Source organism: Alligator mississippiensis, chromosome 3 (assembly GCF_030867095.1).
Source record: "Alligator mississippiensis isolate rAllMis1 chromosome 3, rAllMis1, whole genome shotgun sequence".
Lineage (NCBI taxonomy): Eukaryota > Metazoa > Chordata > Crocodylia > Alligatoridae > Alligator > Alligator mississippiensis.
In genome coordinates, this window is record NC_081826.1 from 107979215 (window position 1) to 108004010 (window position 24796).

The window sequence follows — 24796 nt, forward strand, 5'->3', positions numbered from 1 at the left end:
CTAGTGGCCTCAGGACACACAACATCTTGCCAGTGTAGTTACAAATATTCATCTAAAAATAGTATATTTCCTACTGGGATGATCTAAGTAAGAGAAAGTTATTTTTTTTTATTTTTCAGCCTGCACTGCCATGCTAGAGTATATACAACCTCCCTGCGCAGCATTTCTTAATACAAAATATTAATAAATTGAGATAAGTGGTGGCAGAGCATTCAGCACTGTCATAGTAACTCACTGACCGAACATTTCATATGTTCACAGCATATTTTTAAGACTAGCAAAGGAAAGTTAAAAAAGGGTTTAAGGAGGAATGTATAAAAATTATTTCATTAATTTTAAAATAATACAGTAAAATTAGACACAGAATATTTAAATAAAATCTTTATGTATGACTTAATTTTACAATTTCTCATAATGTTGCCAAGTTTACAGTACAATGAAATAACTTACACTGAAGAGTCAGCCGAGCACTTTTTTGGGTCTGCCATGCTGTGTACTTCTACAAAGCCGAGTGCAGATGAAGTTATTGCATTCAAAGCCTGCAATGCTTGATTCGTTCTAGCACTTGCTATTTATACTGACTCTTGGAGGGAGAGGTCTCGAAACTGAAACTTAATTTTCATGTTCTGCACTAAGTAAATCAACACAAAAAGATTGATTTCTGTGTCCTCATGACCTTTAATAGTCCTTGAATGGGTACCCTGTAAACAATAGGGGGTGGAAACCTTATAAATTAGTTTAAGTAAGTTTAGAATTACTGATGCATAACAGACATTCCTCCTTGAATTTCTTTCACTTTCTTTGACTACGTTCATATACACATAACATGTGATGCAGAAAAAATTCAGTTACCCGTTTACAGTAAATGAGTGTCTTTCTTTTAAACTAAAGGTTTCTGTTTCACAAGTCAGCTGTTTTCCTGTATTCAACCAATAGAGCAAAGAAGGAAATGCACCCATTAAATGGTTCCAAGAATTATGTTCCATTTGGTTCCAAGACACTGTGAGCCAAAGCCTAGCTAGTGCCAAGCAGCATCTTCCCACTGAAATGCATTTACCCCAGTGTGCGCCCAAGCCAACCACAATACCAAGCCAGCCTGTGACAGGCCCATGACACTTACCACAGTGCTGGCATCCAGGTGGCTGGTCTGCTGGAGGGAGGAAACCAGCACGGCCAAGGGGAAAAGAAAGAAACTGCACCAAAGAAGAAAGAAGAAACAGCTGGGTCAAGCAGCCAGTGAATAGGAAGTTGCCATGGTGGACCCAGCTGGGGAAAAGGGAGATTTAAGGGATGCTGGGAGGGCAACCCAGGGTCAGATGGAGAGAGGAGACAAGAAGAAAAGAAGAAGACCGGTGAGATCACAGAAGAAGGGAACCAACCCTGGAGATTAAGGGAGAGTTCCAGTCCTCTGACTTACCTGGAGAGAACCAGTGAAGGATCTTCTTAGACAAGAAGAATCATCACAGAAGCCAAGCAAGCTGCTCATCCAGTGAGTCCAGCCCTGGGGGGGTGTGTAAAGGTAACCACTCCAGGAACCTTGAAGAAGATAGAGATATGGGCACAGTTACCCCCCAGGAGGGAGGGAGTCCATCCCTACCCTGAAGATAAGGGCAGGATTAGATGTAAGAGAGAGCTGCCTTGGGACCCGTACAGGGAAGAATGAGGCAAGCAGCCAAACTAAGACGACGACTCCGGGCAGGGGTCCTTTAGACTGAGGCCAGAACAATGGCCTCAGAGGCAAGCAACAACAATCCCAGAACACCTGGTGCAGATAGTGCAGGGTATGGGGATGGTGGAGCTCTGTGAAGTTCAATCGACGCCTTGAGCCTATAACAACCCTCATCTCCCAGAGTGTTTGAACATCTTTCTCCCATAACATCAAAGGTGTGGCAGGAAATTTTTTATGAAGGAAGAAACACTAGCATCAGCAGGGAGATGCCTCAACTCTAGACGGCATGCCATTGACCTTCCATACTGGGGTACATGGCTGGGTAGCAGCAGGCCTAGAACCCCAGCTGCCTGGGGAATAGCCACAAAAGGGAAGCCAGGCAAACCAAGCAAAGCACACCTCACCGAACACAGAATGCTGAAGTGTTGGGTGCGTGTAGCATCGATGCCCTGCTTGCCTGCATCACGTGAGCATGTTTAGTTTCATTATCATTAAGTTGTGCATTCGTCAGCCAAGAAGGCCTCATCACACTCCCATGGGGGACTGTACAGTCAGGCGTGCCAGGAGAATGAATAGTGCTAGTAGCCCATCACAGACATCACCGAGACCAGACTGGACCACCTGAGTGGAAAGGAGTGATGTGTGGGGGTGGCAGAGCCTCACAGAAGACCCACTGGCTAAGCCAGTGGGTGGGCATGGCACACTAGCTGCAGCGCTGCAAGCATGTGCTTGCGACACAGCCATTCTACCTAGGTCAAGAGAGGGTAAAGGGATCTGCTCCACAAGTCATGGATTCTCTTAATGGCACATATCGCCTGGAAATACCCTGTGAACACCTGAAACTAATGGCATGTCTACATGAGACACAGTTCAAATGTCAGGTAGAGATATCATAGCATTAGGCTCCTGGCCATCTTTATAGGGAGTATATTTGACAAGCTACACTCTGACGATGCTAGTCCCTTGGGGATTCAGGCAGCCAATTCTATAGTCTTGGTGCATTTGCTGTGGTGCCTCTCTCTCTCAAGGAACAAATGGGAGCAACCAAGGTAAAAAACTCACTCTGGTCCATCCAGCTTCAGGAATAGGGGGTCCCCATCTGGCAACAGGAAACAGCCTGAGTGAATTAGCATTCAGTCACTTAACTGTGTCCCTGGGCCACTTCCAATCTGACCTTTTTTGCTCATGGGCACTAATCCCATATTTGGTTCTCTGGGGCTTTCTGCACCACCTGCAGTAGCCCCTTCCACCTTGACTTCAGCACAGGCCCTGTGTGGAAGCCTTTTCACCACTAAGAACTATCCAGCCAAGTCCATACACTGAAGACAGTGTTTACCTTGTTATCTAAGGAACAGCCTGAACTGATCTTCCTGATTCTTACAATTTTACAGCCCTTTAGAGGAGATGGAGCCAGAAGTGACTGCTCATCCAGTTCCAAAATAGATGTCTACCTTGACTGCCTTATATGGTGCTGTTCCTCTTTATCTTGTGAGGAGGTGGTAGGCAATTTTTCACAGCTGTGAGCCAGAGCTTGTGATCCAGCCTTCTGCTACCACCACAAATCTACACCCCCAGAGTGCCAAAGCTGCCCATGCCTACCCTTACATGAAATGCCCAAGCCCTCTGCAGCACAGGTAAGCACAGGAACAAATGACCAACAGAAAGGACTGCAGAGTGAGAATCTGAGGAGAGGATGGATTGCTTAGTGTAGCTGTGTTCTGCCTGATCTCCCCAGGCTGCCATGGGCTAGATGCAACCTTTTCATGGGGTGGAACCAGCCTGTAGTTCATAGGCTGCCAACCTTTGCTGTAAGGGGTCAAAATTACCTCTAAATAAGCCAGTTCAGGAACCAAAAGCAGTATAGCTCACCAAGGTGGCCTCACCAAAGTGGGAAGGATTGAGACAACCGCCACCAAGAAGAAGCAATGGATGGTGATGGTTGGAGACTCCTTTCTGTGAGGGTCAGAAGGAGCCATCTGCCAAACTGACCTGTTGTCTTTGGAAGTCTGCTGCTTGCCTGGTGCCCAGATCCAAAATTTCACAGAGGGATTACTGAAACTGATTCAGTAATCTACTACCCCATGCTGCTCATCCATGTGGGCACCAATGATACTGCCAAGGGAGACCCTGAACAAATAGAGTGACTACAGGGCTCTGGGTACAAGGGTGGAGGGGCCTGGTGCTCAGGTTATGTTCTCTTTGCTCCTTCTGGTCAAGGGAAAGGGCCCAGGGAAGAACAGGTGCATCCTGCAGATCAACACCTGGCTGTGTAGGTGGTGTCACCAGCAAAGATTTGGCTTCTTTTACCATGGGATGTCTTTCCAAGAAGAAGGATTGCTGAAAAGAGATGGGATCCACCTGACAAAGAAAGGGAAGAGCATCTTCACAGGCAGGCTCACTAACCTAGCAAGGAGAGCTTTAAACTACGTTCACTGGGGGATGGAGATGAAAGTCCTGAGGCAAATGGGGAAGGGGGCAACTTGGAGGAAGCACAAGCAGAAGGGAGCAACATAGGAGGCCTCCTCATTCTTGCTGAAAAAGTAGGGCAATCAGCTAGTTATCTCAGGTGTCTGTACACAAATGCATGAAGCCTGAGAAATAAGCAGGAAGAATTAAAAGTCCTTGTTGTGGCAGAGCACAGGTTGTGCCTGCCACTTCAAGGGGTTTGAGCAGGCAGCAAGTAGCCTGCAGGTGGAGCAGATGCAATCAGGCAGTCACATGGTAGTCAGGAGACCGCCTGGTTGGTGGCAAGGCTGGGGAGCCTGGGTATATGACTACGCCCTGAGAGCAGAACTGGCAGATGCTGCAGGGAAGCTGCTGAAGTAACATCATCCAGCTGGAGTAGTCTGCTCCCAAAACACCTGGAGGTTCAGGGTAGAAACTATGGGGATGGAGGAGATTCCTGGTCCTCGAGAATGACCTAAAAACTACACCCTACTGGAGCTGGATGTTGTGGTGGGGCTGCCTGCTGCAGGGCAGTCTCCAGCAAATGCCATACCTGTGCCTCCCCAGTGAAATGTGAGTATGGGATGCCAGAAAGGCTCAGCCCCCACTGCCTTGAGGGTGATCCCATGGAGGGAAAAGGCTAGGGGAACACAACCCAACAGCAAAGCACAGGGCCAAGGCCCACTGTGTGGGGCCTGAGGTGGGGTCCAGGCCAAGAGAAGGGGCCTAAGACTGGGCCTAGGCCCACTGAGTGAGGCCTGAGGCCCAAGAGGTGTTAGGCCCAGCAACCCAGTGAGGGGGCTGGGTATTGAGGCCCCAGTGAGGGGCAGGGTATTGGAGTCCCAGTGAAGTGGCTGGCTAAGGCCCCAGGGAAGGAGGCAGCCTCAGTGAGGGAGCCCAGTAAAGGGGATATGTGGCCCAGGTAAGTCTGAGAACTCCTGAGGCCAAGTGTGGGCCAGAAATCGAGTATGGCCCAGCTAAGGGGCCAGGGGAGTATTAGTAGACTTGAATGCTGTCTGTGAGGCATGGGACACAGTATAAGGGAAGGTTCAGAGCAGTGTATTTCACCCTTGGCATCAGGGCAATTAAATGAGCAGCCTCCGACCTAGGAAAAACTTTAGTTACAACAAAGGTATGGCAGGAAAGGCAGGTGGGCAAACTGCCCTAGACAGGTGGGTGGGCCAACGTTTGGACTGGCCTCAAGATTGCCCCCTGTTACACTTGCATGGTCAAGGAACTATAATGCGATTGGAATAACAGAAACTTGGTGGGATAGCTTGCATGACTGGAACACTCATGGATGGGTACAAACTGTTCAGGAAGGACAGGCAAAGAAGAAGAAGAGGAGGAGGAGGAGTTGCACTTTATGTAAAAGAGCCATATGATTGCCCAGAATTCCAGTATGAAACCGGAGATAGGTCTGTTGAAAGTCTCTACATTAAGGTTAGAGGGGAGAGCAACAAAGGTGATGTTGTAGTAGGTGTGTGCTATAGACCACCAGACCAGGAGGAAGAGTGGATAAGGCCTTCTTCAAACAGCTGGTGGAAGTTTCCCAGTCACAAGCCCTGGTTCTCGTGGGGGACATCAATCACCCTGACATCTGGGAGAGCAATACAGCAGTGTACAATCCAGGAAGTTTTTGGAGAGTGTTGGGGACAACTTAATGATGCAAGTGCTGGAGCAGCCAATTAGGGGCTATGCTCTTCTTGACCTGCTACTCAAAAACAAAGAATTGGTTGGGAATGTAGTCGTGGATGGCAACTTGGGCAGCAGTGGCCATGGGATGATTGAGTTCAAGATCCTGAGGAAAGGAAGGATGTACAGCAGCAGAGTAAGGACCTTGGACTTCAGAAAAACAGACTTCGACTAACTCAGGTACTCATGGGCAGGATCCCCTGGGAAGCCAGACTGAGGGGGAGAGAAGTTCAGAAGAGCTGGCTGTACTTCAAAGACTTCTTACTGAGAGTTCAGGAACAAATCATCCCAATGTGCAGAAAGACTAGTAAGTATGGCAGAAGACCAGCTTGGCTTAGTAGGAAACTCTTCAGTAAACTAAATCACAAAAAGGAAGCTTATAAGAAGTGGATACTTGGACAAATAATTAGGGAGGAGTATGAAAGCATTGCTCAGGCATGCAGGGATGAGGTCAGGAAGGCCAAAGCACAATTGGAGTTGCAGCTAGCAAGGGATGTAAAGGGTAACAAAAAAGGTTTTTATAAGTATGTCACTAGCAAGAGTGGGGAAGTGTGGGTCCCTTACTGAATGTGGAACGCATCCTTGTGACAGAGGATGCAGAAAAGACTGAAGTGCTCAATGCCTTCTTCGCCTCAGTCTTCATAGGTAATGTCAGCTCACAGATTACTGCACCAGGCAGCACAGTGTAGGGAGGAGGTGAGCAGTCAACAGTGGTGAAAGAATGGGCTAGGGACCATTTAGAAAATCTGGATTTATACAAATCCATAGGACCAGATGAGATATATCTGAGGGTGCTAATGGAGTTAACTGATGAGATTGCGAAGCCATTAGCCATAATCTTTGAAAACTCATGGTGATCAGGAGAGGTCCTGGATGACTGGAAAAGGGCAAACATAGTATCCATTTAAGATGGGGGGGGAAAAAGGAGGCGCTAGGGAACTACAGACCAGTCAGCCTCACCTGAGTCTCTGGAAAAGTCATGGAGCAGATCCTGAAGTAATCCATTTCTAAGCACTTGGAGGTGAAGAAAGTGATTAGTAACAGTCGGCATAGGTTCACCAAGGGCAAGTCATGCCTGACCAATCTGATTGCCTTCTTTGATGAGGTGACTGGCTCTGTGGATATGGGGAGACCAGTGGATGTGATATGCCTTACTAAAATCAAGGTATTTTTATATAGTCTCCCACAACATTCTCGTAGGCAAGCTAAGGAAGTACAGACTGGATGAATGGACTATAAAGTGGATAGAAACTTGGCTGGAGCATCAGGCTCAGACGGTAATAATCAATGGCTCAATGTCTAGTTGGCAGGCAGTATCAAGTGGAGTGCCCCATGGGTTAGTCTTGGGGCCAATTTTGTTCAACGTCTTCATCAAAGACCTAGAAGATGGCATAGAGTGCACCTCAGCCAGTTTACTGGTGACACAAAGCTGGGGGAAGTAGCAGATATGATGGATGGTAGGGATAGGATTCAGAGTGACCTAAACAAATTGGAGGATTGGGCCAAAATAAATCTCATGAGTTTCAACAAGGACAAATATAAAGTTCTGCGCTTAGGTCAGCCTCCAGCCTGACTGGCTAGGCAGCAGCTCTGCAGAAAAGGACCTGGGGGCTACAGTGGACACTAAAGTTATTATGAGCCAACAACGTGCCCTTGTTGCAAAGAAGGGTAACAGCATAATGGGCTGCATTGGTAGGAATGTTGAGTGTTGCTGGCAGGTCAAGGGAAGTGATTATTCCCCTCTACTCAGCACTGGTGAGGCCACATCTGGAGAACTGTGTTCAGTTTTGGGTCCCCCCTCCTATAGAAAGAATGTGGACAAATTAGGGTCCAGAAGAGGGCAACAAAAATGGTGAGCATGTTGACGATTAAGACGAACTTGTGGGATCTTGGATATCAAATTTATTGTATGGGGTTGTGCAACTATTATACCCTGCACAGGATTGGAACCAAAAGGGATATCGGTCTCCTACACACACGCATGCAAGCACTCGTTTATTCAAACCTATATAGTAGCTGCTGTAGTGGTTGTGAGAGCACTGGTGTTAGTATATCTACCTATCTGAGGTGCTGGAGTCTGTTACTGATGGCCAGTCAAAGCTTCCTCCAAGGTGATGTCTTTTCCAGAAGGGGATTGCTGGCTTGTCCTTCTGGTTGGTAGGTTCTGGTGCTGGTCGAAGAAAGAGGGTGCTGCTGAGAGTCACGCTTCACTGCCTTTTATCTCTCTCTGGCAGACTTCTGTGGTTCCCCAGAATCATCTTGGCTGCCCAATCTGGAGGTCGCTGTCTCACATGGGTTTTGATCAGAGCATGACAGCTATCAGTCACAGTCACTGGGGGTTCTACCTGATGGTGCAGTTTTGGGAGTCCACCCTTGACTTGATTGACTCAATGGCTGTGTCACTGCAGGTTCCAAGGATCAGTTCTTTGGCTTGATTAGCTTAAAATGGCTTGTAGAATAGAGTTTTGTAATGGTAAGTTCCTCTGGATAGGCTATTGTCAATTAACAGCCAGAGGCTCTTGCTTTGTATTCCCTGCTTGTCATTCAATTACCTACTGACTCATACACGCTCCCATTCACTCAGGGGACCACCCAGTACATTGTAAAGGTGATACAATTCAGTAAGTTTTTACAGCTAGTTTCAGTATTACAAGGCTTAGCTAACTTAAAGAGCATGAAAAAAAAATGTAAAGCATAAATTAAATATAAGACACAGGATGCCATGGCAAAAGTATAGAAGGAATACATGAACAATAAAATACAGAAATGCATAATAAAATAGAATACAGAACTGAACACAATATATGAGTATAACTTAAAATATAATCTAAAAGGAAAAAAAAAAGGTGCTTCCTCACAAGAGAAGGGCGGGGTGGGGGAGGTCTTTTGCTACAAGGGGGCTGGGAGACATGACTTATGAGGAGAGACTGAGGGAACTGCACTTATTTAGTCTAGATAAGAGGAGATTGACAGGGGATTTAATAGCAGCTTTCAACTACCTAAGGGGGCTTTGAAAGAGGATGGGAGCTAGACTTTTCTCAGTGGTGGCAAATAACAGAACAAGGAGCAATGGTCTCAGGTTGCAGCAAGGGATGTTTAGGTTAGATATTAGGAAGAATTTTCTCACTGGCAGGGTAGTAAAACACTAGAACAGGTGACCCAGATTGGTGGTGGAATCTCCATCCTTGGGGGTTTCTAAGACCTGACTAGACAAAGCTTTGGCTGGGATGATCTAGTTGGGGATGGTCCTGCCTTGAGCAGGGAGTTAAACTAGATGGCCTTCCGAGGTCCCTTCCAACCCTAATTTTCTATGATTCTATGATAGCTACTTTACTTTATTACCCCACAGCTAGACTGGTTCCCAGGTAACTCAGATATCAATACATGGTTCTCCACTGTGCTGTGTAGAAATAACCTAAAAAAATAATCAAAGAGTGCCAAAGTAGTTGGAAGCAATGTACAAAGTGAAGTCATACAACAGCAAAGGTCAGCAGGAACATATGTATAACAGTTTCCTAGGCTCACTTGATCAGTAATTTTGCTGGTCAAAAAATTATATTTCAAGAAGCAGTTGAATGTCTCCCTTTCTTTAACTTCCAGGATTTGTTGGAGGCCAGGCAGCTTTCCCTTCTAGCTTTTTGGAGGTCAACTGATAAATCCATTCCCTGATGTGGGTCTGATATATGGGATGTAGTGACTCTGTGTGGAGAATTAGTGGACAAGAGCTTTGTATTTTAAAGGAAGAGAAACAAATAAAATAGAGATAGATGAAGGTGGGATGTAGGCAGGCTACAGACACGATGTAGCTCCTATAAGAAAGCAGTATAGGGCTTAGACAAAACAAGTGGAAGTCATTGGAGCTGTTGATATGACAGCCAGGGAGAAAATCTACTGGAAGTAGCAAGGAGTCTCCAAACCTTATCAGTATGTGTGCATAACTGAAAAAAAAAATTAACTTTAATCTTGTAGGGGTGTATCTAAGTAGTAAGATAACCTAGCAGCAGGGACCTGATATGAGCTCTTGGAGCTGCCAACTATTCCAGGAAATGTGAAAGCAGGACTTGCTATCTAATGCCTGTAACTTTTCTATCTTCTTGCAAGGGTCTTGTTACATCTTATACTGTAAGCCACACAAATGTTGATGGGTGTTAGTACTTGCTTGAGTTTGGAGCAGTCGCATGTTAGGGCCAGGAGAGGTCTGGGGAACTGAAAGGTAAGTATCCCCCCACCATTCCAGGCTTCCCCTCTGTCCCCCCTTCCCCCCAGGCTTCTCCAGTTCCTCCCTCCTACCCCTGGGGCTCCCCTCCTGGTCTTCAGGGTTCCCCCCTACCTCCCTCTGCCCCCGGGGCATTAATTACTTGTTACTTATTGCTGCCTGTGCTGTCTGACCCAGGACAGCAGGGAGGGAAGGGTTAACCTGCCTGCCCAGCCCCCACTGAAGCCAGACCACAGCTCTTTTGGCTTAGAGAGCACCTGCTGAGCAGTGGCTGCAGGGATCAAGCAGTTTAACCATTTCCTGCCGCCCTGCCCCCCCCCCCCCAACAGACAGCGCAGGCAGTCATAAGTGGGGGGGGGCAGGAAGTGGGGATCTAGGGTGCTGGAGAGGGCGGGGGGAGCAGTGTGCCCAGGAGGTGTACATCTTTGTGTAATAGGAGCTGAGTAGCGTTACACAAATTGCCAATTACTCAAATCACGAGCGAGACTTTATAAAGGAGGATAAGGCAAGGTGCCGTGTTTATTGATTACATGAGTTAGACATAGAGGTTCAGGCACATCGTTCATACAAACACACACAAATCATCATACACATCATTACACACAGGCATACATATACACAAAACAACCATTTCATCCACACATACACCACATATAGTTACCAGCAATAGTTGCTCAATATCAACAGGGCTTATTGAGTAGATGACGATGATCTGAAGATAGCAGAGTTAAAGATAACAGCTGGAGCTGGGTGAACAGATGCATCTGTGCTCCCATGAAACAGCAGTAGAGAAAGAGACTCCCCCAACTTGGCATTTTCAAAGTGTTGTTTTATAGGGATTGGTATCCTTTGTTTCAGTGCTTTGGGGTTTTTCCATACCCAGCTTCTGTTTTTGCAGTTGTTCTTCTTCTGTCTTCAGCTTATCTTAGCCTTGGAGTGTTTTTGTTGCCCGTCTGGCAGAATTTCTTCTTCTGTTATCTCCTTTGTGCCTTCAAGCTTCAAAGGGATTCTTCAGCCGTTTGTTAGTTAGTTACTAGTTGGTAACTTACATTTGGCGCCTTGTTGCTTACATAAACAGCTGAATCTTCTTCTTCTGTCTCTATGCCATTCTCTCACCATTCACCCTTTTACACACACTTATACATAAAGGTTATGCACAGTTCATTCACTTATGTCAAGCAGAAGGATACAGAATGGAGTTTTCAAGTTGCTTACAGGACAAGACTAAATGGTTATATTTCACCATTATTACACTCTATGTTAACATTGGCTACATTAGCTCAGTTCATGCTACAGTAGCATGGATCAAAGACAATCCTGCCCTGGAGTAGCATAATTTACAGCTGCCTAACAAGCACTTAAAACTGGTTTCTGGTGTTAATGTGCAAACAATCCAGGGGTTAAGAGCTCCAGGAGCCACCCATAATTGCCGTGTAACAAGTCCCTTAATAAGTTAATAGTGCTTTCTCTAACTGGGTTTGTAGTGAAATGTAAAATCAAGACATGATGCAGCCACCATGTATTCCATTTTAATTCCTTTTGTTTTTTTGCTCTTAGCTTTTAATAAACATATTAAACGAATTTTGTTGTTAAAGGGGCATTTCAAACAATCCATCTGCAAGGTGGAAAGAATCCTGCATCCTCAAATAAAAGACAGTCAAAGGCAAAGAATTAATGAAACCTAAACTACTCACTTAGTCTTCATGAAAAAGAATGGAAAGAGTTGTCCTTGCCCACTGAAGTGGATAACATAAAAGGGAAGACATAAAGCATTGCATGGGTGAATCACAAACTTATTTTTAGGCATTTTTTTAAGTTTGAGTTTTTCCTTCCTATCTTCTTCTGCAACAATTAATTTTATTTTGAACATATAGCATGCTGTGGATTGCAAGAGAATTGCAACATTTGTTGATGGATGGTTTCATTCAGCACCTTGTTCTAGAAATAATTTAAGTCAGTGGATCGACTGGTAGACCAGCTATCAACCCATTAGACTAAATTTATCCATCTTAATTTGTCCAACATTTCAACAGCATGATTTGGCAATGGACAGTTGCTTGCTTGGCTCTGTAGCTCACTTAGTTTCTTTAGAGCTTTTTATGATAAGTACTGAACATTTCCTCACCATAGCATTATAAACTTAGGCCAAAAGGGACCTTAAGGTCATACATACCATCCCCCTGTACTGAGGCAAGATCAAGTATACATACACCAACCCTGACTGTCTCACCAGTTCTTAAAGCCTTCAGTAAAGGAGATTCAACAAGCCATCCCTCATGACCCATTCCAGTTCTTTTACCCCCCACCCCAATAATACCCAACATAAATCTTCTTTGCTGAATATTAAGCCGACTTCCTCTTCTTCCCTGAGTAACAATGGAGAACATTGATTAACATTATTTTGATAGTAAGGAACACAAAACTTTTGGGCTATTACTGACAGGGTGGAGTCGGGGGGAGGGAGGGTGCAAGTGTCAGTTCTGCAGACTATATCAGGGTATTCTCAGAAGGCACTCTTCTTCTTGACCTACCAGAGCCCATATTTGTCACACCCTGATCTGAATCTCATAGAAAGCACAGAGTATCTTTCCACTGAACTCCATATCCTCTGCAATATGCTCTTAAGTAGGGCTGGACACAGGCATGAGCGAATCGGGCAGCTGCCTGGAGCCTCGACAGAAAGGGGGCCCAAAAATGGTGAAAATAATGATTATTATTATCATGATCTCTGGCAAAGGGGGGGCCCCGATACTAAAAGTTTGCCTGGGGCCACCAGGAATTTAGGTCCACTGCTGGTCTTAAGAGCCTGGTTCAAGGCTCATCTTTTACCTCCACCTCCAGTCCTAGATTTTAGAATTTTTGCTACAATAGTTTTATTTTTGTGTTGTGTAGGTGTTTGCTGGTGATATTTTTCTACTTCTAGAAGTAGAATAAGTACTTAATTATAGGATAGGATCTTTTTAACTGTTAAAGGATGCCTAGAGCAGGGGATCAGTACTACCAAAGACTGTAACCAAAACAACTGATCCTGAACAAAGCCACACTGTAGTGTGCAATCAGTTGCTTAGGAACACCGAAGGCGTGATACTATGTATGTAACTGTCTATCTACAGACCTTAGTTCAGAATATAGTATAATACTGGGTAAATACTTCAGTAAATAATACTGAAACCATACTAAACCTGACTACCATAATGGCTGCTGACAGACGTGGGGTGGGGCTCTTTACCACAAGAGGTAAAGCATGTTAGTTTAACCCAGCCCTGCAGAATCTGTATAGATCGCGTACTTCAGCAGGGCTTTATGGCACTTTTATCAATCAGCTATTAGATAAAAGCACCAGAAAAGCCCTGCTGAAGTACCTGATCTATATAGACATTGGGCGAGCTGGGTCAAACTAATAGGATGCCTCTTCTGGCATGCGCTCAGTTTGATATGGGGGTGCTTTAGTTTAAAGTATTGTTTTGCTTTTCTTACGTCTGTAAGCAGCCAAATGTGACCTTGTGAATGTTGCACCTGGTATTTCAGCAGATTTAAAATAAATAACATACCAGGCACAACAAACAATAAACTACATGATTTAGAGTAGGCAAAAAAGGCATAACAGGGAACAACCTGCTAGAAGGCCTTAGTGGAAGATTTTATTGCTAATACACTATTGGTAAACAGTGAAATTTGAATATAAAGTATACACGTGCATACTGTGGCCTTGGTTATACTGACAATGACTGGTGAGTTATGTAAGGTTGTGCAAGTGATCTACTGCTATATTGTATCTTTATATATTTTCATAAGCAAACTGGTAGAAATTTTAAAGACCAATATGAAGGGCAGTAGCTTTGTTAGGGTGACTATAAAATAATAGAGAAACAAAAAGTAATAAAAGAAGAAGACAACTTTCTAAACCAGTGAAGAATGGGATAAGAAATCCTCTCTTTCAGAAACTACTGTTAACTTTTGGCCAGGCACTGGATGATAGTAACAAGGGCTGTGTTCATATTTAGGAATTTACACAAACTTTCTATTCTGGCTCAAGTCCCCACCCAAAGTAAAGGAATTCCAAAGTAAATTAATTTCCTCACTTGCAAGCAATGCTAAACAAAAACAGGGCTTATTAAAGGGGAAACTGGATAAACCTAAAGAAAACCTTAGCTATTAAATACTAGTTGAAATCCCAAACAGTTAACAATCCTGCATAGTCTCTGACAAACAAAGCCAGGAGACACAGTCTGTTGGGATGGGAAACTCACCCAGGATTGCCATCCAGGGGTTCTACCACCTTCACCAACCGAAGTGTCAAGTGCTAGGTATAGAGTCCTGCACTGGAGTTCATAGCCACTCCATTGATGAAGAGCACTGCTCCTCTGTCTCAGGACACCCCTGAACTACCACTGGGGGTCTACTGATTCACTACCTCTGCTAGGGGGCACCACCACTCCACATCCACTGCTCCTAGTCAGGTTGCCTATGTACCTCCATTTCTTTTTGCCCTTGACCTACTCAACAATAAGCTTAGGGATTTCAGCTTGTTTAGAACTCACCTCAGCCTACAATAGGGACTGGTGCTCACAAGCACTTTTGCTTTGAGATTTGCTTGCCAACTACAATGCTATCCACAGAGTAATTCCTGTAGTGAAAGAAATATTAATTTAGAGACACTTTTTAGTGTAGAAGAGTTTGGAATTAGGATATTGTCCCTTACTTAGGTAATAGCTGTTAGATGATAAAACAGAGACAAGGGGTCTGCAGAGGTTGCTTAATGCTCTACCATTAGTGTTCTTCTAGTTCTTTCTATGCCTGTATTTCTTGAACCCAAAAAACACTACAACTCCTGTCTAGAGTTTTTCCTGATCCTTCCTCCCTTCCTCTCTCTCTCTCTCTCACACACACACACTCCTCTATCTCCAACTGGGAACAAAGGGCTAATCCACTGTGGATCTCTGCATAGCTTTCAGTGAGTACGGACCCCTCACTGAGTGTCGTGCAACACTTATGTATGCATATACTCCAAAATTTTGGAAGCGAGGGAGATAAAGATCTAATCCACCTAGGACTTTTTGTTTGCACACTTTACTCCCAAGCAGTAAAACCCAGGCCCAAGCAGTCCCCAAATCTCTAAACATGCATACTAATAAGGTACACAGAGAAGAAGCATACAAAGTTACCTTAGCAGACATAACCATAGCAGAAGATGTATAATATAAGCAGGATTACACTGCAGGTGCGCAAGAATATAATGTTTGGCTAATGGGTATCTTCCAAGATGGATGAGCTAGTTTAGGCTGGTTTCCATTGTGACAAAGTAAATCTTTCTCAAAAGATTTGGACTGCCTATGCACATGCTCAGAGATGTGTGGGGGAGGGGAGAGGATGCTCTAATTAAAACACCTCACCATGGCATGTTTTAAGCCCCCACATTTTAAAAAGGCCATGGGACATTTTACCTAAACCTCATTCAACAAGGTTTAGTTAAAGTGCCCTGTGGTGATTTTAAAATGTTCAGGTGCTTAATACATGTGATGCTAGGGTAACACTGCAGTGTTCTAATAAGAACATGGAGCAGACTCAATTAATTAATATTCCAATTGGAAAACTAATGAGCACATGTACAGGCAGGCTTGGTGTCCAAGAACTGTGGCATGCCAAGAGACAATCTGGGTGATGTCAGCAGGAACTTCCAGGTAGCAAAGCAGGGACAAGTCTAGCCGTGCAGCCCTAGCAAGGGTAGTAGTCAGACGGTTACCTCTGTTCTGTATATAAATTCCTGTATATAATAAAGAGATTGAATCCCACCTGGAAGAGCTGGTGAAGGAATGTGTTAGAGAGGGAATGGAGATTGGAATTCACATCAGTGAGAAGGTCAGCCAATCAGGGCTTTTGTTGGCACTCAGTTGGTTTCAGCTACTGTCAGAAATATGTGAAAAAGGTACTCCAGCAAAGCACGCCTGTATGCCTGCTCACTGGCTCTCTAGCAGTGGAGTGCAAACTGTGCATGTAGGGATGGTAGTAACTGTTAACGGTAATTGCTCTGAACATATTTTAACTTTAATACCACATAACCTTACACAGATTTAACACAGCTAAGTACTGAAAAGCCCAAAGTTTCCAAAATTGTTCTTCCTATTCAGAGCCACCAATACACCGTAGTTATAGGAAAAAACATAACCCCCCACCATGGAATACTTTAGCTTATGTGAAAAAGCAGTGAAATAAAAGGGAGCTTCCTTACTAAAATTATGCCACTAGAATTAGAAGTAAATTTGATACACTTTCCTTGCTTCCAGTAGAGTTTGCTCCATCACTGAATAATGTGAAATTGTTTCTGCAGGAGACCATAAAGAAGTCTGAGAGCAAATATTTTCCAATTAAAGTAGATCTATCTCCATCAAGCATCAAGTATGTTTATAATAGAAGAATACTCTATGCAGTTTCTTAGCCCCCTACACTTTCATCTCAGCCCTGATCTATACCGTCAATGTATGTTCTAGGATTTTTTTCAGAAAAAAAAGAGTATTTCCAACAGATGCTAATGAACATATCTTTGGTGACACATTCAGAAAGTGTTTATATTTAAGAACACAACTTATATTTTATCCTGACCACAGGGTTTATCACAAGCTAGGACTTTTCCTTGTTACCAAGATGGAAATGCCTCATGGGTGGAACTATGACTGTCGGTGGTGAGAAATACTCTATCAGTAGGGTTTTCAAAAGCAGCCAGTATTGGCCTAACTTTTCCAACAGAAGTTAACATTGGCTGTTGAAGACAAAAGTACCTCTGAAATCAAATACTGTTTTATGAAAAGCTCATAAAATTCCTAATGTTTATAAGCATTGATTTAACATAAATTGAACAGGCATTAGATACATCAATGAAGATCCACCTTATAAAAACCTAGATTGACACAAAGTAATATCCACATTTTATAGATATCAATCCCAATGATGACAGCTGTGGGCATGCCTACATGAGACATTTACTGCACAGTTGCCTAATTAACTGTGCAGTAAACATCTCAGCGTCTACACATGCGTCCCTAAGAGGGGTGCATGAAACTAATAAACTGCAGCAAAGTAGGACTTGTAAATACAACTATACAAGTATTTACAAGTCTTACCCTGCTGCAGAGCTTTTTCATGCACAGGAGCACACATGTAGACATCGACCAGGCCGGCTGAGGCATGAGGGTTCTTCAATTCAGGGTCTGTCTGCCAGCTAGCCCACAATCAAAGTGCCCTTATGCCCCAGTCAGAACCTCCACAGCACATTGAGCCTTTCCGGAGCACCTTGGGCTGCCAGGCTGACCCCTGGGGCCTCTCTGCCAGCCAGGGCTTTTCCCACTGGGCTCCACATGCTAAGCATGAATACACTTTGAAGCTAATTTCTCCAGAGTTACTTGCTCTCAGGTGCACATTCAAACAGCACACCCAGAAGCAAAAACTCTAGAGCAATACACTCTGGAATTTATTTTGCAAACGCGTACTGATTGCACACGTAGGCATGCCCTATGTTCCTCAGAAATAATGGAACTATCCTCACAAACAGCAAGCTAGTGAATGCAGGGCATATAGCTTCACAGCTACAGGCCTGAGCTTTGCTATTTAGAACAAAACTTATTTTTACCTCCTAACATTCCTTTGGGAATTTAAAAAAAATCTAAAAACTCAAAGTAGCTCCTACTGCCATCATCAGGCAGTTTTGAGAAAAGGCAAATCAAAAAAGTAGCTGCTTCCTCTGAGTTCTCATAAGGTAGCCAGACACCATCATAAGCATTGAACAAGAAGCAAAGTGGAAAGATGGGACTTAAATGGGTAAGACCCAGATGCACAAAAGAAATTAGGGCTTCTAGCTCCCATTTAGAATAAATAGGAGTCAGAGAAAAGTAGGGCTGAAAAAGACCTCACAAGGCTGGATCATCCCTGACTAAACCATCCCAGCCAAGCATCTGGCTAACCTGTTCTTGAAAGTTTCCAAGATGGGGATTCCATAATTTCTCTATGTAGCCCATTCCAATGCTTGAACAGTCTCACAGTCAGAAAGTTACTCCTAATCTCAACCTAAATTCACCCTGCTGCTCCTTGAGGTCATTACTCCTAGTTTTATCCAGCTTTTCCTCTAAGCTGTGCGGCGTGCACGGCCATGCGGGCGTATCAGGCAGCATGGCATGAGTGCACTTGCGTGACTCTGCACACCATGCAGCTTAGAGGGAATGCTGGTCTTGTCCCTTACAGCCACAGAGAAAAGTGCATTTCCATCCTCTCTCTAATTGCCCTTCAGGTATTTGAAGATTTATCAAATTCCTCCAGAGTCTTCTCTTTTCCAGACCAACTTAACTATTTAACTCCCATTGACTTCTATCACCAAGGATTTCACCTCCGTTGCTCTGGACTGCAAGGAGGCTGTTAGGAAGGCCAAGGCAGAGATGGAGCTAGGGCTAGCGACCAGAATTAAGGATAATAAAAAAGTCCTTTTTCAAATACATAGGAAGTAAGAAGGCACCGGGTAACGCGAGTCCCCTACAGGATAGGTTTGGAGATCTGGTGATTGTGGCAAACAAAAAGCTGACCTCTTTAACGAATTCTTTGCCTCCATATTCCTGAACATCTGCCCCACTAGAATTGTGGACGGACCCAGGAGAGGCACTGCCATGCCTAGGGTCAGGGACGACCTAGTTAGGGAACTTTTAGAGAGGCTGGACATGTTTAAATCAGTAGGTCCAGATGCTCTTCACCCGAGGGTGCTGAAAGAATTGTCAACATGGTGGCAGAAAGGGATCTTGGAGTCATTGTTGACTCCAGGATGAACATGAGCCACCAGTGCGAGGAAGTGGTCAGTAAGGATAACCGTACCTTGTCATCCATGTACAGATGCATCACAGGCAGGTCCTGGGAGGTGATCCTTCACCTCTATGCAGCGTTGGTCAGGCCACATTTGGATTACTGCATCCAGTTTTGGGCACCAAACTTCAAGAGGGATATGGCTAACCTTGAAAGGGTCCAGAGGAGGGCCACTCACATGGTCAAGGGGCAGTGGGGCAGGCCCTACGAAGAGAGGCTAAAGGACCTGAACCTATTTAGCCTCCACAAGAGAAGTCTGAGAAGGGAGCTGGTGGCCATTTACAAACTCACCAGAGGGAACCAGCGAGAATTGGGGGAGGCTGTATTCCCCCCCCCCGGCACCACCTGGGGTTACTAGGAATAACGGCCACAAATTGTTAGAGAGAAGGTTCAGGCTGGACATCAGGAGACATTACTTTAGAGTTAAGGCTGCCAGGCTCTGGAATGGGCTCCCAAGTGAAGTGGTACTCTCTCCTATCTTGGGGGTCTTCAAGAGGAGGCTGGACAGATATTTGGCTGCGGTGATATGACCCCGGCACCAGTTCCTGCCCGGGGTAGGGAGTCGGACCTGATGATCTATTTAGGTCCCTTCCGACCCTAAGTACTATGATACTATGTCTTCAATGAGAGCAAGGCACCCGAATAACTTTGTGGGCCTGTGTCCAAAAGCATTGCCCAATGTCACAAAACAAGTCAGTGACATGCTGGAAAGGAAATCCAGGAAATACTATTCCTATGATTTCTGCCAATCAATCACGGCCTTTGGCAACACAACTTCCCACCTGATATGCATTTACCACTAGCTTTATATTCATCCTTAGCCATTTTCTAAAGTTACTCTTTCTATATCATTCCTCATCATGTAACTTATAGCTATGAAAAATGGGCCACAGTATTTTTACCTAGAAAATGGCCAAAGCTATTACAGTGATGATTTTTTTTTCTTAAAGAAAATAGGGGGAATAGAGTAAGCTATAAAATTACACTTCATTTCCATTTTTTCTGAATAGAAAATATTCTGTATTAATGAGGATAAAAGCATTGCTTGTATTCACTGTCAAGGTCAGAACTGTGCAGCTATAGGAACTATTAGACCTATTAGTGCCCTATCAAAACACAGCTTTGGATTGGTGGTATCCAAAATCACCTAAAAGAAAACCATAGAGGCCCAGAGTTAGCCTCCAAATATTATGCAATGTATTCTTAAGGATATATGCTTTGGTACGCTGTTTAAAATAATTCTTTTTCCTTCAGAAGAACAAGATTCCAGCAAGGAACAAGCAGTCATGTCATGGAAAACTATAACGCTTATGTGGCGGGCATGCTGGTAGCAGCCCAGCTTGCTGGCTCACAAGGGCTTCGAGCCATTGGTGGGACTTTCCCACTAATCAGGAGGTGATAGAGGAGAGGCTGCCCTGCCCCTGACTAGAGGGGGATGGGGGGCTGAAGAGGCCTAGACCTGATTGAGAACTGCACCTTGCAGGTCTGGCAGACTTTGGGGGTGGAGCCTCCGGAGAAAATAAAAGGACAGCGAGCTCAGCAGGCAGGGCAGGCGCGTTGAGGGACTCAAGAAAAACAGGGTCCAGAAGAGCTGGAGAGAGCTGCCCAGCGGGCGATCACCCAGAACCCCTGAAGATGCTGCTCAGGGCTTCAAGCAGCAGGAGGCTCCTGTGTTGCATAACCCAGTACACAGAGCCTTGGCCCTGGGAGCCACTTAAGGCAGTTCAGACCTGGGATCCCAGCGTGAAGCCGGGCAGCTGGAGATAGGAGCACAGCTCGGCATAGCTAAAAGAGCCCTGGGTACCCAGAGCAGGGCCCGGAGAAACCCGGTGTGAGGCCGGATGGCTGGAAGCAGCAGCAGCAAAGCTTGGCATAGCCAATGGAGCCCTCAGTGCCCAGAGGAGGGCACAGGGCCGCGGAGAAAGGAAAACCCCCGGTGCAAGGTTGGATAGCCGGAGGAGGCAGTGCGGCTCAGCCTGGGTGCCCAGCACGGGGCGCCTGGCCATGAGGAGCCGGAGACGCTGCTGGGGAGAGGCCACAGGGAGCCAATGTCCAGGGGTTGAGTCTCGACTGCGCTGGAGAGCAGGAGCGTGAGTTGCTGGGGAGCAGGTCCCACAGGGGAGGTGCCCTGGGAGAGGCCCCTGCAGGAGCTAGATATATGGGGTCCTGGGTTGTGGGACGGGAGCCCGGTGCTGTCAGAGGGAGGGGGGATTCTGGAGCCTTCATTCTTCTCTATAGGGAGGCGAGCCCAAGCCTGGACTCAAAAGGAGAGGGGCTCCACGGGACACCCCGTGGAGTGTTGAATGTACCCCATATTTTGTCATTGATATAAAGTTGATGTTAATATAATTATGGGTATTGTTTAAGGTGTTCATATTAAGTTACCTGGTTGCTGCCTATATATGCTTACTGAAATGGTACCTTGACTTACCTGTGTTTATTTGCTTTGTTGTCTGTATGTGCCTACTGTATAGTTACCCAACTTACCTGTGCTTACCAGCTGGGTTGCCTGTATGTTAACTGAAGTGATACCTTGACCCATCTGTGCTTGCTTATTTCAGGATCCATCACTCCTCTCTGCCTGGGGTGACTAGGATACTCACCTTGCTTGTTGATTATAGCGTTCCCTTATCAGGTGTTGGTGCTGGGTGTAACACCCTAGTGGAGGGTCAGTTCCCAGACTGTCAATTATTTTAAAGTATAGTTTATTGCCTATCCTTTATAAATATTTATTCTTATATGTCAGGTATATTTTTATATTTATATTATGAATCAATAAACTGTATATAGTTAAATAACATTTGCCTGACCTAACTCTATAGAAAATAGAAAGATCTGAACCCAAGTGACAGCCTCCTTCTCACAGCACTGTTACCTGTCCACCTATCCCATCCAGTTGAGGATGGAGCACACCCTTGGGTGTACCTAGGCTACACTTAACACAGGATTTGCTTTAGGTTTAATAAAAATAAAATACAATGCAAAATGGAAAGAGGGGCACTTTTATTTTAGAAAATGCTCCTATTTTGAGAGTATTCAGCTGATCATTAGTTACTCAGAAAAAAGGCACTATACAACAGATAGTTACAGAACTGGAAACTAACCAGGTGATATAACAAAAAGAGCCCTTGAACCCTAATGACACTGAGTTTGGAACCTTACAATTAAGTGCACAGCATCTGCACCACGCAGTGCATGTTCTGCGGTGTCCATGCATGTACAAACTCTCTGCATAAATTAATTAATTCATCCCAACTATCGATGGGTAGAACATCAATTTTCCGTCCTTTAAAAAGGACTCCAGGGGCAGCTGAAAATAGGCCACAAGATCTCTATATTCATATCTTGGATACCCCCAAATGCTGTTCATTTTCAGGAACCATAAGATCTTTTACCCTCCTGGAGGGTAAGCAGTTTACTTCAAAATCACTGTCAACTGTTATTGGCTAGAAACTGTATGCATAAGTCACAACAGCTGCTGAGCTACAGTTTATTTGCTGCCAAACTACAATGAGAGATCTATAGCATTTAATCTTTACTCCACTAGACCTCTTGGAGCTGGTCAGTTTCCTTGATCTAGTTCAGGGGCGGGCAATTATTTTGGGCAGAAGGCCGCTTACTGAGTTTTGGCAAGCCATCGTGGGCCTCATGACAGGCAGCCCAGGGCAGATAAATATTAATTTTCTAAATTTTTAGGGGCCCTGCAGGCCGGATAGAATGGCCTGGCGGGCCGCATCTGGACCCCGGACCCCATTTTGCCCAACCCGATCTAGTTCCATCAAGACTCAGGATGCCAGCCGGCTAATGAAGAGAGGAAAGAGTATACATCTTGAGGGAACTATCATGTACAGATATCTTCTATATATGTTCGATATGATAGATCTGGGCAGAGACATATATCCTTCTTTGTATGCTTCCAATTCAAAAGTTTATAGCCACTTTCACATGCTTCAAGGCCAACAGTGATCAATTGTCTGTCTACCTGTGAAGCAGAATTTGCCATGTTTCTCAGTCATCTGTAGGGAATTCAGATAGGACTCTTCCTGAACTCTTCCTCAGCTGGATTAGTCAAGATGAATTCTTTTGGGACACTTTTGTCTTGCTTCATTTTATTTCCTTTCAGAAAAAGAGTATTTTGAATGAGCTCTGAGGAGGACCCATAAATCTCTGGAGTTTTGTTTTTGTTTGTTGCTGTTGTTTTACAGTCAGCTTTATAGGCCCCATGATACCTTAATTATTTAACTATTCACTGATAACCCATTTAGCAAGAGATTTCCTGTTCTTTATTTTCCTTGGGCTTTTGTGGTCCACTTTTAATTCTGTATTTTCTCTAACAAGTTAAACAAGAAGCGAAAGGATATTTTGACATGAAATAAGCCAAGTTCTTCCTTTTTCTTAGACCTTATCTGCATTAGGGACTTTTGGCAGTGCTACTCCAAAACTTTTCACATTATATGTATTTAATATGGTGCTGAAAAAAAGAATGAGGCTTAAAACCAGTATTTATACTAGTATTTAACTATGATCTCATATGGGGAATTTTTGCAAAAATTCCCTAGTGGGAAAAGAATATTTGTAATGCTGGTAACAGCATTAAAAAAATATTAACACATTTTTTCAGTTCCTAAAATAAGAAATACTGACTGCATACATCCTAAAAGCAGATCTGTCATGGAAGAGGATGCCATTTCTAAAGTAACTTTTCAGACCAGAATTGCACTTTAAATATAATTAAAATTTTGAAGAGAAAGTTGCTTAAATATTTAATGATGGGATTAGTTCTCATTAAAATAATGTTCATTATTTTTCAGATTAAAAATTCACAAGGATTCTCAGCCCTTTCATCTTTATTAGATGTAGTTGTTGTAGATGTTGTGTCTTTACATAAACGTTTAATGAGCATTGACTGCTTGAGACTTAAAACTATCACATCTTCTTCTTACTTTTAAATGACTACAGCAGTGTGTACAGGGACATGGCATATGTGGTTACAGCACATATGGTCAATATTGTTGACGTTATTCAAATATGTCTCTGTTTTATACATTTCTATGCAAGCATACACAAATATGGAGATAGACTGAGGGGAAAAAATGGAGATGAGTAGCTCAAGGACAGAGCACACAATATGGCAAACTACTTACAAACAAATAGCCAAAATGCATGGATTGCCCATTTCACCTGCATGTTGTGCCAATGTCTCCCTCTACTTAAAGTTCATTGTATTATTTTTTTCTTAATAAAGGTGGAGAACATCAAGTTGGCTTAAAGCCCATATCTATTCACCTCTCCTCCCTTCTCCAAGACCCAAACTATGGTTAACAGAGATTAACGCTGTCCAGTGCCTGATCACAGATTGTAAGGCTGGAAGGGACCTTAGAAGATCATCAGGTCTACACCAAACTGGAAAGACAACTGGGGTCAGGTGACCCCAGCAAGGTGACTGTCCAGTATCGTCTTGAAGATTTCCAGGGTAGGTGATTGCACCGCCTCTGGAGGGAGCTTATTCCAGTCTGAACACCCTGACTGTGAAGAAGTTTTTCCTAGTGTTGAGTCTGAATCGGTCTTCCAGGAGTTTGTGGCCATTACTCCTGGTTTTCCCCTCAGGTGCCCTGGTGAACAGTTGCTCACCAAGCCCCTGATGTACTCCCCTAGTGTGGTGGTAAGCTGCTACCAGGTCCCCTCTCAGCTTTCTTTTCCTCAGGCTGAAGAGTCTCAGATCCCCCAGCCTTTCCTCGACCAGTGACAAATAGTTATTTGACAAGTCTTGCAGAATGCAAGGCAGGGTAGTACCTTACAGACTAACTGTCTCAGAGAGACATAAGCTTTCATTAGCAGCATTCTACTTTGTCAGATGCATTTGATGAGGTAGGTTGTCACAAAAGCTTATGCCTGCCTTGCGTTCACAATGTTCCCCCTACTTACATACACAG

General features: G+C 44.4%; 1 protein-coding gene across 3 annotated transcripts in view; it reads right to left on the bottom strand.

Moving 5' to 3' along the window:
• Nucleotides 1–24796, bottom strand: part of LOC102571673 (lysine--tRNA ligase) — an 87107-nt gene that overhangs the window by 52907 nt on the left and 9404 nt on the right. Inside the window, exon 1 of one of the 3 annotated variants that reach the window (XM_019490556.2) lies at nucleotides 1121–1149. The exons of 1 other annotated variant lie outside the window; for it this stretch is intronic. In XM_019490556.2, the coding sequence (XP_019346101.2) occupies nucleotides 1121–1134 (14 nt within the window). In that variant the 5' untranslated portion in view covers nucleotides 1135–1149. Of the gene's footprint in view, nucleotides 1–450; nucleotides 606–1120; nucleotides 1150–24796 lie in introns of those variants that run through there. One more of the 3 variants, XM_019490555.2, reaches the window with a different exon arrangement.